The sequence below is a fragment of the Molothrus aeneus genome, chromosome 4 (genome assembly GCF_037042795.1).
Source record: "Molothrus aeneus isolate 106 chromosome 4, BPBGC_Maene_1.0, whole genome shotgun sequence".
NCBI classification, from domain to species: domain Eukaryota; kingdom Metazoa; phylum Chordata; class Aves; order Passeriformes; family Icteridae; genus Molothrus; species Molothrus aeneus.
The window spans coordinates 18,528,002-18,546,285 of NC_089649.1; the positions used below are offsets into that span (position 1 = coordinate 18,528,002).

At 43.0% G+C, this 18,284-nt stretch overlaps 1 protein-coding gene across 20 annotated transcripts in view; it reads left to right on the plus strand.

Annotated features, from left to right (window-relative positions):
• The window catches only part of ADGRL3 (adhesion G protein-coupled receptor L3), a 493,319-nt gene that overhangs the window by 424,691 nt on the left and 50,344 nt on the right, over positions 1-18,284 (plus strand). For all 20 annotated transcript variants that reach the window (XM_066548038.1, XM_066548041.1, XM_066548022.1 and 17 more), the window contains 4 exons: positions 4,374-4,583; positions 5,077-5,297; positions 12,080-12,146; positions 13,562-13,653. In XM_066548038.1, coding sequence (XP_066404135.1) covers positions 4,374-4,583; positions 5,077-5,297; positions 12,080-12,146; positions 13,562-13,653 — 590 coding nt within the window. The remainder of the gene's footprint in view (positions 1-4,373; positions 4,584-5,076; positions 5,298-12,079; positions 12,147-13,561; positions 13,654-18,284) is intronic.

Below are 18,284 nucleotides of genomic sequence, written 5' to 3' on the forward strand. Positions count from 1 at the left end.
CACATCTACAGAACCATCTGCCTCTTCAGTAACCCTTTGCACATAGCCAACAAAGCATTACAGCCAGGTCATAGCAGTAAATCCTCTCACCACCAGAGATGGGGGAAAAAGGGCAGAGAGACCCTGCATACCTCCAAAGACCTACAAATCCAAGAAGCAGCATCAGCAATGCACAGAAGTTCAAACCTGTCCCACTTGGGTTTCTGCCCAGCCCAGCACTCTGCCAGCTCCCACCAGGCACAGAGCGGTCATATTTGAGCTATTTTGATGGCATTGTGTTTTTATTTACTGCTTACTTATTCTTCCATCCCCAAAGATATTACTTCTCCCATTCCTGGAAGGACAGATTAGGCAAAGGAATGTGTCCTTTGCTGCTGGCAGCTTGGTTTGGCTGCCGTTTCCTTCTGCTGATGTTTTTAATAAGGGAGGAAAAGGCTGTTCATCTCAGGGAGAGCCATTCTGTCATAAGCTGACATTCCCTGGGATTTGTTTTTATTAGCTCAGCTGTGGTGTACAGACACTGCCAGAGCTGCTCATTGATTTTCCCAGCCTGGATAATATTGGGGCTGCCTGCTCACCCTGCTGTGGTTGCTACCAGTGTTCCTGCAACTCCTCCTGCACAAATCCCTGTCAGTACTCTCCTCCTACTGCTCTTGGCCCCACTGGAAAAAAAAAAAAAACAGGTCTTTATCCCAAAGCCAGAGACATCTCTTTTCACTAGGCTTTACATTTTCTAAATCATAAATGTAAAACATACTTACTATAGAAACCCTGTCACTGAAGTGTGTTGTTTTTGTAAAGAACAACTTAGTAAGTTGTTCCTGTGCTAAAAATAATGTGTGTCAGCTTATTCTGTGAAGTGAGTGTAGCTCAGTGGTAACAAACCTCAGTGTCTTGCGTGCTATGCCATGTAGCACCAGTCTGGAGAGCCATGGTACATTTGGGCAAGGAGTTGTTTGGTTGATGCTGTCGGGAATTGTCTCTTGGACTGATGTCTGGTATTTCTCATGGGCTCTTCTGGTTGCCCAAGTATTTGGGAGGATCATTGAGAAGCAAGAGGTGACTGTAGTCAATACACTGGTGGTCTCAGATGTATGTTGGATGCCTTAGTGACCCTAGGGCTTTCATTGTGCTGGAATGATATTCCTAGGGATCTTCTGGGAATGGCAGATCCCAGAGGGTCATGATCAGTGGCACAGAGTCCAGTTGGACCTGAGCAGGGAGGTCGGACCAGACAACTCCACTAGTGGTCCCTTCCAACCTTCACCATGCTGTGATTCAGTGGTTAGCATGCACATCTGAGCTGTTTTATCCTCAGTCAAGGAGTTTTGAACTGCTGGACAGATAAAGAGAAAAATTGCTGTTGCATTTTTTGTGCTTGAGACCAGGCTTGAAGGCTGACACCTACATCCAAAATCTTGGTGTGCCCTGTATCATATTTAACCCTGCAACTCCATACACCACCTGTGTAAGCCAGGTTATGCTGCTCCTTGCTTGTCACACAGCAGTCAGGCGATGGCAAGGAAAACCTCATGGCATTGGGAGAGGTTACCACTGTTGTTCCCTTTCCCATATTATTCTGATTGATGTAACAGTGCAGTAATTTGCAGGATTTAGTCTCCAACAAAAGGCAAGTTGCCTTTTGTTGTACTTGCTGGTGTACAAGCTCCGGATGTGACTGCCCTGAGGGAGCAGTTGGCACTGCCATGGGAAGGATGCCAGTGCTTATCAAGTCTTCCCTGATCCATTTGCTCTGCAGCAGCACCTGAAACTGGGCATCTCAAACAGGCTGGAGTATACCCAGCCTTTAAAATTCAGCTCACTTCTTCTCTTGGACTTTACTAGAAAAGCTACAAATTCATATTTTTTCCCCCTGAGGTGTTTTTAAATTGCTCTTGTTCCCAGTTCATTGTTATCATTCCTTTCTGTTTGTTCTTCTTTGAGTTTGTTGAGTTTGGGGAGGGAGTTTGTAATTATGGAGAAGTTGTTTTTATGGTTGTTTCCCAGCACTCCAGGGATGAGTGTTAAGTACATAAAATCAGTATTATCTTTACGATTAATATTAAAAAGAAAAGCAGTAAGAGTGATAATAGTAATAATAATAATGATACAGCAATGAAGCATATTTACTGCTAAGCATGGTGAGCTTCTTGGGCAAGCAGCCCTTCCCTGAAGAAGGCAAAGAACCTAGATGGAAGGATCCCTCTCCAAGAGCAAAACCACCTGTAATTCCTGCATCATGTCTTAAATTCAGCAGAGTTGTGGTATTGTGATAAGAGGTGCAGGAGCTGGGACCTGGGAGAGAAGAAGCCTGTGGAGAATTTTCCCTGCACCATGCTAAATTTGTCTTGGGATGGATGAATCTGGCCCCATCTGGGTGGGGTGTGTGCATCTGGCCAAAGTCTGCCTGGTTTCTTTCTCCCTGCATCCACCTGCATTAGCTGCCTTCTCCTGTAGCCCAACCCAAGAGCTCTTGGTCCATTCAGCCTGGCAGGCCAATCTAATCAGATGAGGGCCTGTTCAGGGAGATGTTCTCCTGCCATCCCCCTGCAGCCTCAGACAAAAGAAAGAATGATTTGCAAGGTGCAAGGTTTGCATTAACATTTTTCCGCAGAGTTAAGAGGGATGGATGATCTGGAATGACACTGAGATAAAGCAATGCGCAGCTGCCAGGGAAATGATGTGCTTCATCTTGTCAGGTTTCTGGGCGCTGCTGGATGAGCTGGCTGGAATAGGCATTTCTGTCATGAGCCACAGAAAGCACACAATGATTTCTTGTCTCCCCATTGGACTTGTGACCTCTAGTTCCTTAGGTATTGGAAATAGTTGGAAAGAGGTGCAAGGGGGTTTGGGAAAAGGAGCCCTCCATCTCTCCACCTCCAAGTCTTCCTGGAGACAAAACTTCCAGCATGGAAGGGATGGAGCAGAGAATCACTCCCCATCTTTCATTATCATTTGATGCCTTTCACTCATGCTGGTAAAGCCAAAGAGCTGAAAGGTTTGGGATGTTTCTTGCGGGTGCCGACATAGGAGAGTGTATATCGGGAAAGGCCTGACATTTGATGTGGCTTTATCATTGGCAAGCAGGCAAAGAAAGTGGATAAATTAATCACCTTTTCCCTCCATCTGTCATAAGCTTTTATCCCATGGAGAGAAAAATGGTTCTACTTTGCCCTGGCTTTTTGGAGTGTGACACTATTGTCTTTGCCAGCCTGCATAATGCCCAAGTCATCAAAATGCCAGAAATGGTGGAGAATGTGATTACCATTTATAACACAACCTGGTGGATCACAAAGCTGGGCTTTGAGCTGCTCTGGTCTTTGTGAAATGCCCCCAGTGATTTCCAGCCAGTCTTTTCCCCAGGTCATTGACTCTAACAGCTTACACCCAAGCAGTCATCTGGTGGCTCATACCTAGTGGAAGCTTGGGGAATTATGGACAAGTTTTACAGCCTGAATAGGGAAGTGCAATGCTCTCACCAGGAGGGTCTCATCACGTGCCTCCTCTTTCCATGAGGGTCATGCAATGTAAGCTCAGGAGCAATGCAGCAGTGTTTTGTCAGCAGAGCCAAGGCTCAGCTATCCTGACTCTCAGAAAACTTTGTTTCCTAGTTTTACACTGGCTTTGTTTGCATGGCTTTCAAGTACATCCATGTTAAAAGTTCATCACAGGGAATCAGTCACTTTCCAGGCTGTCTTAAAATCACTGTTCTGTTACAGTTTAAAAGCAAATTCGTGTTAAAAGGTCTGTCTTTTTTTCTGGGTAATGTTCTCAGGATCAATCTGACTTCCCAGGAGTTCTAAAATATAACTCCAGGGTTTGAAAAAGAAAAATCAAACTTCCTTTCTCCTTCCCCTGTGGAAAAAGAAAAAAAAAAAAAGTAAGCAATCTCTTTTTTTCCAAAGCCTCCAAGCTCATACATCTCTGAACATTTAAAGAGAGTCTTTTTTCACTGTTGGCAAATGGTTGTAATGGACTTGCACTTGTTGGACATGATGTTGTTAGCATGAAATGCTTTTTTTACACTTGAATCACTCTGTTCAATGGTTCTGTATACTGGGTGTCCAGGCACTCCTTTGCCATGCTTGTGCAAGATTGAGCCACACGCAAGACTAGCCCTGATATCTCAGTATTTTTATCAACAGCATTATGCTTCTGCAAGGTTTCGGGGTCTGAGTCTGTTCAGGGCACCTGCAGCTTGCAAGATGCTTTGGAGTCTGTGTTTCAGGTTGCAGCTTTCTTGCTGCAGGGTTCAAGTTTAGGTGCATTTAATCTTTTTGCTACTCGTGCCTTGTGCCACAGAGAACCTCACTCTGTGTGCAGTAGAAGTCATGCATCATGCACCTGATGAGATATTTTTGTTTTACCTTCAGCACAGCGATGCAGTCCATGACCTGCTCCTGGACTTCATCACATGGGTCGGCATCCTGCTTTCCCTGGTCTGCCTCCTGATCTGCATCTTCACCTTCTGCTTCTTCCGTGGGCTGCAGAGCGACCGCAACACGATTCACAAGAACTTGTGCATCAGCCTCTTTGTGGCAGAGCTCCTCTTCCTCATTGGCATCAACCGGACTGACCAGCCGGTAAGAGACAAAGCACTTTCTGCTTCTGTCACGGGCTCTTGTCTCAGTGCATCTGCTATGTTTGACCAGTGAGAAACATTCCAGCACTGTCTTCATTCCATGCACGAGTCCTCACAGGGCTGGGCCCCCAGCTGATAACTGGGACTCACATGCTCATGCCTGCTGTGATTTCGGGGGCTGTTGCTTGTCAATGTGTGTGTGAGTTTAATAAGCAGGTTGTAAAAATGAGCTTATACTGTGTACATCTTCATCCGCTTATTTGCATGATTGTGTACGTGCCTGCCTTTGTATCTTTTAGTATCACTTATATATGCTTGTACTATTTTAAAACAATTCACACATATTTCCCAAGTGAAAAAAAGTTCTTCCTTTGGAGAGGGAAGATAAGAACACCCTCATTTTTATTAAGCCTCCAAGTAAGAGTACTCCTGACTGTTGCATTAATTAATCATGCTACAAACACCTTCCCTTGCTCTTTTCAATCCTCACGCAGATTGCCTGTGCCGTCTTTGCTGCCCTCCTGCACTTCTTCTTCCTGGCAGCTTTCACCTGGATGTTCCTGGAGGGTGTGCAGCTGTACATCATGCTGGTGGAGGTTTTTGAGAGCGAGCACTCCCGGAGGAAGTATTTCTACTTGGTGGGGTACGGCATGCCTGCGCTGATTGTGGCTGTGTCGGCAGCAGTGGACTACCGGAGCTACGGCACGGACAAAGTGTGAGTGACCCTGGCTTTGCTCGGACCTGCTCAGGAGAGGTGGGAGTGGGGGCAACAAATGGACATGAGGAGCCCAGAGGAGTTGTTCAGGCAGAGCTCAGCTAGGAGGCATGCCTTGCCTTATCTCTGTGTTTCTTGCAGGACAAATTCCCCACTATGAAATGATTTGCAAAGTATTTTCTAGGGAAGTCAGTCGAGGAAAATTTTGTCACATCATTGCGTAACATCAGCAGAGGTGACTGTCCCTAGTCTCAGTTTGGTACTATATCAGCAAGATCCTCCTTCTCTAACCAAAGAGAATTTCTTATTTGGATGAAGATGCTGCTTTCTTCTTCTTTTTTTAAAACTGTTCTATCAAATTAACAGTGCCTGCAGGCAGAATAGGTGGTGACTAGGGAATGCATGATGCTCTTTGCAAATCAGAACAGCTATATCATTTATCATTATGAATATTCTTAAGTGTTTTCAACATTGCTGAAGCTGGTATGAAAGCACAAGTTAGGTCATCATGCAACATCATTGAATGGAAAACAAGGGGAAGAGTGAGCCTTTGATTCTCTTTGCTATCTTTGCTACAATAGGATTAACAGTGTGTTTTTGGTCACCTTTTTTTTTTTTCTTCCCTTTAAGTCAGTCTGCCTTTCCAGTCTCACTTTAACTGAGTTAAGGGCTCAATATGAAGGCATATGTAGTAAAGAGCCATTGGTGGTTCTGAAGCTCTTTTTTGGCATAGATCAGGTCAGGCCATGGCAGCATTTGATTTTCTGTTAGGTTCAATTGCAGATTTTTTGCCTGAAACCTTATTTGTATATATGAACCTTTATTTTTTGAAAAAGCAGATCTGTAGAGCAGTGGAACTGCTCATGATCCATTACCATGCCAGCAGGCAAGCTTGGATCCCAGATGGATATTTGTGTTGTGTTCCTCCCATGAGTAGGAGAGCAGTGACCTGAATTTGTATAAATGTCACACTTCGTGGAAAGGAAAGGAAATCTCCTACAGATAAGGGTAGGAGGGTGTAAGTTTTTTAGGATCTCTACCAATTTATCCAAAGCAGTTTGACTGACTTTTACAGGCCTAGAGGGCAAAGAATAGGTAACACAACAGCTGATTGCCATTTCTGAAGGAGATTTTCCATCAGTTGCCACCTGCTTCCTGCCCCAACAAACTCTTCTATTCACTCCCGCTCTTGAGCATTATATAAGCACCTATTAAATCAGGTATGGAAACAGTTTGCCTTGTCCCTTTAGACAAATTTATTCTTAACTGTGGTGTTCCTGTGGAGGACATAGCTCTTCACAGTGGCCTACAACAGGCACATTGAGCCTCAAACATATTCCAGCAGTCTGGAAAGGACAGCACATCTGCCATTGCTGGAGCACTGTCCTAACCTGTCCAGTTTGCAGTGTAGTATTTTGTGGCTACTTTCCACACTGTTCACCCTTTGGCTTTTGCAAATAGACCTTGGTTGCCAAAATGTTTCCATGGCATGGAAGGTACAGGCAGAAAGTTTGGCTGAAATTCCCTGAAGGCGAACACTTCGCTATCTTGGCATTGAAGAGGCAGCAGTCCTGTGTGTGTGCCAATAAAATATGTCTCCCTCACCAAAGCATGAAGTGGTATTTTAAATGATTAAACATGTATATATAATATTTTGCAAATAAATATTTACAGAGATTTGCAAATCTAAAATATTTATTTATAATTTTTAATTCCAGAATGTACAATTTTATCACGTTCTCACAGAGGAAAATAAAAACCATACAATATGTTTTGTATAACTATCATGCTCCATCTGGTTGATGGATGATGATGTATTTTTCAGTATAATGTTATTAGAAGGGTAGAACTGATTAGAATTTGTAGTGAACTATATGCCAGGCATACATAATTTGATTGCAAGAAGTTGCTTGGTTTCGCCAGGTTTTGTAAAACATCCTCTGGAATATATTACTTGCCTCCCTCCATTATTTACTGCATTTGTTTAAGCAGGACTTATGGAGCTGTTAGTGTTATTTGTTTTTTGCCTGCCATTTGGTGCCACCATTCATACATCTCAGAATGATTTGCTTAAACACGCAGTGTAGGGTTTTCTTGATTTCATTTTCCTTTCTAAATCCAACCCTCCTGTAACACAGGCCCAGATTACATAGCCAGGAACAGGCAGTTGTTCCTCCCTCTGTTGCTTTACTCATCACTTGGTGCTTGTGATTGTCCTGAAGTGTCCCGTGTCCTATTACTCATATTGGCATTTTGGTGTAGCTGCTCCATAAAAGTACTCTTATACACTTAATTAATTCAAGGATAGGGATTGATCCTTTTCCTAGTTCTTTTTGTTTGTTTGTTTGTTTGTTTTAGAACACTTCAAGCCCCTTATATTAGGAGATTAATTTGCTTTTGTGACTAAGCAGCAGCATAGTGATTCCCTTTAAAGATCATCCCATTCAGGCCAGCTCAACTAGTTTTGAGATAAATCAGAAATGTTGCATCTCACCTTATTCTGATTCTAAGCTCTCAAATGAAGATGAAAAGCAGGAAACCCCACTGCAGACAGTGTGGCTCCCTCACATTGCTAAAGAGACTCTGGCAGTGCTCTCATGAACTTCTGAGTTACCATTTCTTAAGGACCTATCTTCAGCTGCTGGGTCTTAAATGGCCACAGCTCAAGTTAGGCTGCAAAAAAGAAGATACTGGGATTGTACTTAAAAAAAGAATTTAAAAGATAAATCATTTGCCTTATCCCATGTGTTAACCAAGTCCATACATCTCCTCGATGGATATGATGTCAAGGGTCATGGTGGGCAATGCTGCAAAATGCAAAGAAAATATTATAGAAAATAGTATTTGCATTTGTAGTTAGTTTTGAAAAGAACTTGTATGTAAAACTCAGTAAAAGCTCAATTACGGCTTTAGCAGCCTTTGAGAAGACTCATACTAGAAGCAAGCCATCCCAAATCAGCAGCAAGATGCTATTCCATATTTCCATACTTCCCCGGTTTTCATATCCAAGCCTCTCACAAATTGCAGAGGAAAGCAGCTACGCTTTGAGTGGTTCAATATATTTTAGAAACTTGTAGGTATATTCATTCACTGGTGATCAAATCCATCATGGCAGGGATCTCTTTTGTTTCTCCCCCCTTCTTCCCCCCTTTTGGAATGTTATAAAGCAGGATATACACAGTAAGTAATCCAGCTGTCAGAAAGCAAAATGAAAGCCCTGTGTATGTACACAGCCTCCCAAGTCCATCAGCCAGGCGCCGACATTTCATGCATGTAAATGCTGCTCAGAAAATAGCATCTAACAATGTGGTCTGTCTTGGGTGGCTCCACTGAACTTGTTTTATTTGCAGTGCTGCTGCCAGTATTTGGAGGAGGAAGCGTGAGCTATGTGGATGCTGAACTCCATTAAGCAGAACCTATATTGCACCCTTGAAAGGCATGTCTGGTGCATACATATCCCATTGCTGCACCCTGACAAGGAGGCTGTACAGCCACATGAAACAAACCACTGAGCTCCCATGAACAACATGATATGTTTAGGGCTCTTCAAATTTTATGGTCCAATGGCAGCTAATGATTGTTTATTGGTTATATTTAATGCACACCGGGGATAGTTTAGTATTTGATTTCTCTTCATGCAGAAAATAGAGTAAACTCTTTGTAGTCTTTATTACTTGGGCAAAGCTTTAGGTGAATATTTTGAGTTGCCACTGTGGAAAAGGAGGAAATTAAAAAGTAAAGGAGAGCAGTGCCACAGAGCTTGTCACGAGAACTGAATTCATTGGGGTGACTTCTAGAATAAGCAATGGGGTTTTGAGCAGTATTCCCTACATACACACATTTCCTGATAATCCCTTGCCTTGCACTGAGCCCTGAAGGAGCTTGTTTGCTCAAATGGCAGCACAGTCTAAACTCGTAATGTGGCAAGTCCGTGCTCACAGTGCAGCTGCTCGTGGAGGGTCACAAGTAACTCAGCAGCCCAAGATTAGCAACTCTGGGAAGTGAGTTGCCTGATTGCTTCCTTGTTTGGAGGAGCTCATTTATGCAGCTCATTGTGCATGTGGGTTTTTGTCTTCTAAGGCAAGAAAAGCTCAGTGTGGTACTTGTCTGATTAGCAATTTACAGCTCCACAACGCAATTGGCGGGATGCCTGTGTTTTGATGTTTTGGTCTTAATTTGCATTTTTAATGAGGTATGACTTAAACAGGTTCAGAGTTTCATCTCTTCCTGATGACCACCAAAAACCCCATATTTTTTTTAAGTCCCCCAAGCCTGAGTATTGTACACTGTTTCATAGAAAGGCAAATTTTCCATTCAAACAAATAAAAAATTACATTGCATTCTTTGAAGTGTGCAGAGAGGCCTAAAAAAGGCCTTCTCTGTTTTTCATAAGCTGTGCTCCAGCTTACGTGAAGCAATCTCTCCTAGAGCTCCTTTTGCTCCATGCCTTTTGCCCCATGCCCCACTTATCCTGATGGCAGGACCTGGTTCCTCTGCTGTTTCTCATCCACAGCATCTCAGTTGTTTTCTACAAATGGAGACAGATATCTTAGGGGAGTGGGGTGGAAAATTTCATTCTTTTTGCTGTCTGGAAAAGGTACCAGTTGCTTTGCTCTTCTTTGCTGAGCCTGGCACAGCTTTTTGCTCATTCAGTATTTCAGCTTTCCCTGGTTTTCCCCATGTCCCAATCTATATGCATTCAAAGCCAGCTGCACCAGATGTGACTGAAGGGTGATCACCATACTTCAAGAAGTAAAGAGAGGGTTTGTGTTTTTCCCCTTCCCCAAACTTTCCAAGATCCAGGTCATTCTTAATGCTGAAGGAAAACTAAGTTGATGGTGACTAAAATACAGTGTTCCCAACTTCTGGGCAGCAGGGGTTGGACGCTGTTTTGAATGTTAAACTGTCAAAAAAAAAAAGTTCAAAATATTTTCATTAAAAAAAAATAAAACCCCCACAACCCTCTGAGTCCTCTCCCACACAGCAACACTCATTATCAGTAGAAAAAAAGTGATGGGGCTGTGTATTCTGTGATTTATATGCAGCAGCTGAGGCATAAGCACCAGTTACTCATTTTTCCTGAGGCGGGGGGGGTAAGTATAAAGTCTGAAACGCCGTGTAAATATGTGAGCTGCTGCTATGCGGACATCCTTGTTTAGGAAAGGGGGGCACTTTTTACAGGGACTTCATTATCCTTGAAACCTCTATTCCTTTGTCAAATCTAGTTGCAATTGGGTGACATTTCAGACGGTATTATGGGTGATACACAGATGTCATGATGGCATAAACCTTTTCCTATAGGGAATCAGACTCAAGTAGTTTCAAGTCATTCATGTTGTTCCATTACCAGCTGCATCTAAATCACCTTGAACTTCAGCAGCCACGGAGGAAACAAGATTTCCCAGAAATTGCTCTGAAAGCCTCTGTTTGCCTCTTGCATTAAGATTTTGCTGCTATCACGTGAGGATTCTGGATGAGCAACTGCAGAGGCAGTTCAGGAGCGACAGTTAGGGAAGTGACAGTATTTTAATTTGTGACAAATAGCCTTATGATTGTGTATATATATATCAATACATCTCCAACGCTGATGAGACCTGAAATTTATATGGTCAGGAAGGGAAGTGAGAAGTCTTCTCTGCATATTTGAATTTACTCCTATTTTGGCTTCTCCCAGCCACAGAAGTTCAGGGCATGCTTTATTCTCTCGTCAGGCATCTCCTGCTGATCATCTCCCATGGGGCTGCTGGCGCAGACCTTTCTGCCTGTTGCAAAGTCCATTAGAAGGGAAAAAGCATTAGGCACATACACTAGAGCTGTCATTTGTGAGAACTGCTATCTCCACCACCATGATAAATTCATATATACAGTTCCTGTCACTTGCCTAATCATGAAATTCTGTCGGATGTTTAGTAGAAGAGTGGTTTTATGCTTTCTCAGTCCTTTGTGTATAAACGGAACTGTGATTTGCAGCATTGCAAAGACGACAAGATATTATTATTTTAAACATCATGTGGAACTTTCTTGGAATTTACATTTGTCTGTCTTGTAACGAGTCACTTCCATTTTATCTTCCTGTCGCCTGGAATGAACTAGGAATGGAAATGTAATTTCCCAGGGGCTTTAAAAAATGTGGGGAGTATTAAATGCGGTTGAAATTAAGCGATTAATAATTTAGTTTTAGGCCATGAATCAACTTCTTGTGATAGCGCAGACCATATGCAACCCTGGAAACATTAGTGGAAACAAAATACTCAGGAGGTTCAGGGAAATAAAACACTTTAAAGGGGAAGTTGCTGAACTTAATTAAACCTCAGCCTTCTGTTATCCAATTCATGCTTCCTATTTGCACCAAAGTTTCTCTGATGTACTTGCTAGAGAAATGTCATCTCGCTTGACAGCTGACAGACAGCTTGCACTGCATCAGAGCTGGAGAGCAAAGAGGAGCACAAAGCAGAGAAAAAGCTTTGTGGATGTTCCTCAGACCCCTTCCTTGAAAAAACCCACAGTTTAAGGAGTTTTTCCAACAGATGCAGAAAGCCTTAGCAAATAGGCCTTGTGCCATTTTCTCCCTGCTTCCTCTAGAGGTAATTATCTTACTCCATCAATAGCGCTGTCAGAAATTGGGCACATAATTCAGCATTTAAATGAACAAGCAATGTAATATTTCCTGTCTCCCACCGGCGTGTTTTGCAGCTCACATTCTTCTCTGTCACTCTCTCACTCTTGATGTATGTCCTGGGTGCAGTCCTTGAATGCCTTCTTTCCCCTGTGTTTCATTACAGATGTTGGCTCCGACTTGACACCTACTTCATTTGGAGCTTTATAGGACCAGCGACCTTGATAATTATGGTAAGAACTCCTAATTAACTACTCCATCTCTCAGGTCAAGAAATAAAACTTTTGCTGTCCCTTTTCTCTTTATCTTTAATTTACACAGATTAATTTGAGGAAGGCATGTTCTTCTTTGACCCTACCTGGCATAGCAATTAGACCCTCATTATAAGAGGCTCTTGGCATTGCAAAATACTTGATCAAAATGGACCAGGGAGCTTCAGAACAGGCACTTGCAGAGTTTGGTTTTTACCGCTGGACATTTAGAAGTGCCAAACTGTTTTGATGCCACTCACTGCTCACACCCTTTTTGAATTCCAGAGTGAAGTTTTGCATTGATAATGCAAAAAAAAAAAAAAAGAAAATGGAAATTTGGGACCAGGGATGGGGGGAATGAAGGAAAGTCCAAAAGTGGAAAAGTTTGATGAGGGTTTTTCCTAACCAGCAGAAGTTGAAACTTGTGAACTTGTATGACTTCATGTTTAGCATATTGCCAGCATATCAGCTCACACAGCAACAAGGTAGAGAACCCAACTTCAGAGACAGCTGGAGTTTTCTTATACTTTAATCGCTACAATATGGCTTAAATAAACCATCCTTTGTTTTGACTAGGCTACAGTTTGGCTAGCACAGAAAGCCAGGCACTCCCACTTCAATGCAGACATTGTCTCTTCTTCTGCTTCTCCTGCAACTTGGGAGCCATTTCAGCAGCCTTCCACATCAGGAAGGGGGCCATGCCACCAACTACAACTCTTGGGGGTTTTTTCCCCCTTAAGCAATTCATTCATAAAAAGATATCTTCCCTTTTTGATTATGTCTCAAATCCTAGACTGGGCTTTTTGGGAAACTCCTTTCCAGGAATTGACTGCCTTGTGAACACTGAGGCATGGAAGCACCATCGCATCTTTTACAGAACTAATCAAACCATTTTTTATTTTTGTTTATTAACTTTGCATTGTGCAAAGCACAATCAGCTGTGATTTCCCTGCCCACCTGTCCCATTACAATGTGTTTAAAAGGTGTATTCACCAAAAAAAGATCCTTTTATGCTTCATTACTATGGGGCTGGCTAAGTAATATGCTGGGAGTGACTTTTCACGACTGTACACATCTCAGACACAGAGAAGCCCTTACAGCAAATATTTTTAATTTTCCATAATGCTCTTTGAGGCACTGCAGTTGAGATTAGAACCAGCCTTGTATCAGCAGTGCCACAGCTGTACTAAGGCTATGGCATCATCAGTCCTGTAATCTACGGGCCAGGTCACTTTGTAAAGTGCTTAGAAATTCTCTATGACTCAGTCACTATAAAGCTGTACCATGAGCTAATTTCCTACAGTAACCCATCTGTTACAGAGAAGGAGCTGACTTTCTCCCCATCCTGTTGTGCTGTGTCACATAATCCTTTTTTTTTTCTTCCCCCTCCATTACAGCTTAATGTCATCTTCCTTGGGATTGCTCTCTATAAAATGTTTCATCATACTGCCATACTGAAACCTGAATCTGGATGTCTTGACAATATCAAGTAAGTGGTTTTTCTCTGCCTGTTTCTGTCTTTTGCTGTTTATTCCCTCATTCCTCTGGTGTGCGAAACAGGGGAACCAGCTCTGGCAGCAGCAGTGCTAAGCAGGGATAGTACCTTGGGCTATGGCACTGCAGAATGGTTTCTAAAAGACACCAAGTGGCTTATGATGAAGCAATATACTGGGATTTGGCTGCAATTGTTGGCATTTTCCATTCAATTTTGCATGAAGGAGGCAAAGGTACATTTTCTGTCCTTGAAGCAGGTAACCTTCTAGTCTTCGTAAAGGAAATTGTGCCCAATAATTACCAGCTAATTATTGCAGTCTCTACAGGGAAGGTGTTGAAACAGTTGATTATTACTACTTCTGTGTGCTCTGAGGGCGGCTGCCTTACTTGTTTTCTGTTTGTTTTGGCCCCTGACAGATTCCATAACCCATATTCTCCCCCGGAGTCTGATATTGCTTTCAGCAAAGTTATCCAGGATTTTCCTGGGGGTGCCCACATCAGCAGGTGGATGTGCTTGCCAGCCAAAGCATGTTTTGCCCTTGCACTGGGTTAACATCTGAGCCTGGGCATCTTACTGTCTAGCAAGCTGCTTCATTATATTGGTAGAGTATTAGTCTCTGTCAGTGCCTGTTTATTCAACTACCTCTGGCTTTAATTACGCTCTTCAAAAACACAAGCCAGATTTCAGGTGCAGCGCATGATAAGATTGGGAGCCTGCTAATTAATAAAACCATCTAATGAGCTTCAGGAGGAGGAAATTGTTGGGAGTCAGTGCTTTACTGCTCACCCAGGAAAGGAGAGCGTGGTGCAGCACGGCTTGAAGTGGGTTCTCCTCTCTCATTCGTGGTAGGAGAGGGAGAAGAGGCGTAAGGGGAGCTCGTTAGAAGATGTCTGAATTGCACACTTGCAAAGCAGCTCTCAGCAAGGCTGTTGTTCTTGTTGTTCTTACTGCTGAGCTGCTCTTGCAGATGCAGCTTTAATTTGAACCAGATCAGAGCCCCCCCAGAAACTTTCTCAGCAGGCAGGGCTTGCAGTGCCATTGGTGTGTCACGACCTGGCATGGTCCTTTGGGCGAAGTTCTAGTGTCTTAGGTGCAGCTTCTCCCTCAAGGGTTGGGAGGAAAGGGAATTGGAGTTTGCACAAATGCAGGAGACCCAGTGAGCTCAGAAACCCTCAGAGCCCTCATTCACCCAGGTTACAGGGAGTCTGCTCTGCAGGGAGCCTCAATTCTTCCTGCCATTGCTCTGCTGTAAAATGAAATTAGAGAAGAAATCCCTCCTGGATGTCCAGGATTGATCCCAGAAAGATAGTCTGTCATTTGGTCTTGGATGAGGCATTAAAGGCATGGTACATTTAATAACATTTATTAATATGGCTACTTGTCATGCATTAGTGCTATGGGATTGCTCGCTGAGAACAGTCTCTTTAAGGTTACCCACACAAAATCATCTTACAGTATGACATTTAAATTAAAAACTGGGAAGAAGAAAAACAACAAAACCCTTATAATTAAAGCAGAAATAATAAATGCCTACTGAATAATCTTCTTGAGCTAATCTCTGGTATCTTTGTTTAAAATGCCAGGAATTTATACAAACAGTTGCATCAATTATAATGTCATTGTAAAATATTTTATAGGTTCGTTGGCAGATGAGTGTCTATTCCTGATTTGACTTCATTAAAACGTTTTGAAAACACAAGCAATTAAAATACTTTTAAGTATGTTGCTGATACTCTTCCAAATGCATTGCTTCATTACAAATTACTTTTTATGCTTGAGAAAATAAGAGCAACATAATATAAACTCGGGAAGACCCCAGTCTCACCCCAGGAAGTTTATCAAACCATGCATTTCAGAACAGACTTGATTGTAATTTCTGAATACCTAAGCAGGACATCATTAACTCTCTAAATTCAAGACATGTGTTGTCTCAGTGTTGGATGTGCTTGAGTTAGGAGGAAGTGCAGATTTGTAACAGAGAGGGGAATTCACTTTGGAGGGAGGTTTCCTATGGAAGAAAGGGCTTGCAATCTCAAGAAGAGTTTTCAATAAGACCATAGTTGTCTTCTAGATACAATCATAGTCTTGCTGCAGGTAAGATCGCGGTCTTCCTGCACAATCATTGGCTCTAAGTCAGTTGCAAAACATGGATGTGTTACAGCAGCTCTGGAATAAAAAGACACAGAATATTTATTTTACAGGGGACCACAAAGATCCTATCTGAGCAACCCTCCATGGGTCTACAGGGTTAGTAAAAAGGCACCCAGGTCCCAGAGCCTTGTGTCTTGTTGTATCAGTTTATATTTAATAAAACAAACCAAACCAAGGGCCTGCATTGGAGGGCCCCTTGCTGCCATCTGCATGTGACAGCTTTACAGCACATGGAGAGCTGAATGAGAGCTTGTTCTCCCAGCTCATTTCCTAGCATTACTCTGTGTTAGGCTGTGGTGAAGCTCTCGCAACATAAATCCTGAGCCTGTTTAACAACAGCAAAATACTTGATTCCCTATGGCAACGTAAAAATAAAGGCCATAAAATATTTTAATAGGCTGTTAATAAGCGCCCCTGCAATCTGGTCCTTGCCTATGTCACTTTAAAGGTTAGAAATACATTATGAAGTATAGAAAATAAAGAGCCAAATAACTCCACTTAAATTAATGAACTTGATAAGGGATCAGGTGTCACCTGGGATACCTTTAATTACTGCACCAACAGAAAAACCATTCAAAGGGCAGTGCCTGAACCAGATGTTGTGTGGCTGATAGATTTGTAGGCACTGTGCAAAGTTGTAAAAATAAACTTCCCTAACCTTCAGGAACAGTCCCTGGATTATTGTGCCAACATGAGAGATTGTGACATTCCTGCGGTGGGGCACTGGTTACCCAGGGGTTACCCAGCAAGAGATTTGATAAGTACAGAGCTGGTTTATTTTTGTCCTTGTTAACTTTTCTGGCTTAGCCCAGCATTTCAAGAGAGGAGGAGGTTAACCACATATGTGGGTCCTTCACCCTCTGCCAGTGGCATCCTCCCTGTATGATAGGTTGGTACTGAGCCTATTCAGTGGGTTGTGCCCACTGAGACAGCAATATTTGTGCTCTAGTCCTGCTTTTGAGGCATGTAGCCAGGAAAAGATGTGAGCCTGTGTATGTGGGATATGTTGTTCAGAGCTGCAAGAGTTTCTGTGCCTGCCACTAATTGCAGGAAGATATTGGCTTCCATTTCATAAGAGATACCATCCCCAAAAGTTGCATGATTTTACCTAGGCCCTTATCAAAGAGTTCTGTTTGATGTCTTTCTTCAGTATATTTACACAGAATTTTTAAGGATTCATCCAGAATGGGGATCTCTTCTGCCCTTTAAAGATCTTTTTAGTATGAAGTGACACAGACAAGAATGGCCAAACAGCTGCCTCTTGGGTGGTGTGTGTAGCTTCTCACCATGCCTCCCCGAACATGCACTGGGAGGGGATTTTCCTTCCCAGCCTTTTACAATGGCTTTTTCTGGGTGCTTGAAATCCACTGTGGCCATTGCTCTTTCATCTGTGTGTGGCTTGTTGGCAAACACAGGTGAGCAGAGATAGAGAGGAGCATTGTTTAGTCCTTGGCAGCTCTGCCCACATCACGTGTACCTCAGTCCTGGCCCATCTGAGGCTAAAAGTGGGATGCAAAGGGTGCACAAAAAGGCTCTTGAGCACAAAACTAATTTACTGTCAACAAACGTACCCAGGAAGGTGTTGTTTTGGAAGATTGATTCCCCCAGCCTTTACAAGCTTGCAGAGAAGGCACATCTTTCAAGCCAGGGACTACGTAAACTTTTTGGATAGCGAAGGCCTGCTGTGCTGCTTGCACCTGTAGCCTGTGAGGTGGAGGCTGTAGGCATATCAGCACAGTATTGATGCACTCTTGCTAGCAGATGGCTCCTCATGAGGATGTGTTAGCAGCTGGAATTCTTTGGAGCAGCTGTGAGGCTGTTTCACTGGAGGTTGCTGCTGTGTGGAGTGATTTCTGGAGCCAGGCGACTCAGAGGCTCTCCTTTGTGCTTTTCCATTGTGCTGGGAAGGTGCTGGATGTGCAGAACATCTCAGATTGTCACAGACAAGACTGCACTGAATCTTTTTCATATTCACATTCCTGTGGGAAGCCATATGTGACAACGGAAAATACATTATATTTGAATAGTCCAGCACGGCTCTTCCGTTTTCCATCCATCAACTCCTTTCCAGGTGGTCAGGTGTGCACTGTGGCAGCTTGCACACCAGATTTCCATCCAACCCATGCCAGATGCTGCAGCACAACAAACCATCCCCATTTCCAGATGCTTAACCACCATTCTCTGTGCAAAACAGGGTTTCAGGCAAAGCCTTTGCATTGCATGGCAGTGCAGTGCTTGTTCTGCAGCCATTTAAATAATGCTCATTCAAATCATCCTGGTTATAGTGAAGGGAAAAAAAGGAAGAGCTACACTGATGATAATCCAGATGCACTCTTGAGGGTATCCAGTGAAACCTGAGCTCTTGTCTTTGCTGCAAACTCTTGTTGTGCACTGTGTGGGGCTCATTAGTTAATGACATGGAAAACTGCTGGAAAATTGGGAGGGGAGAGAAGTCATTCAGCTAACAAAATGCA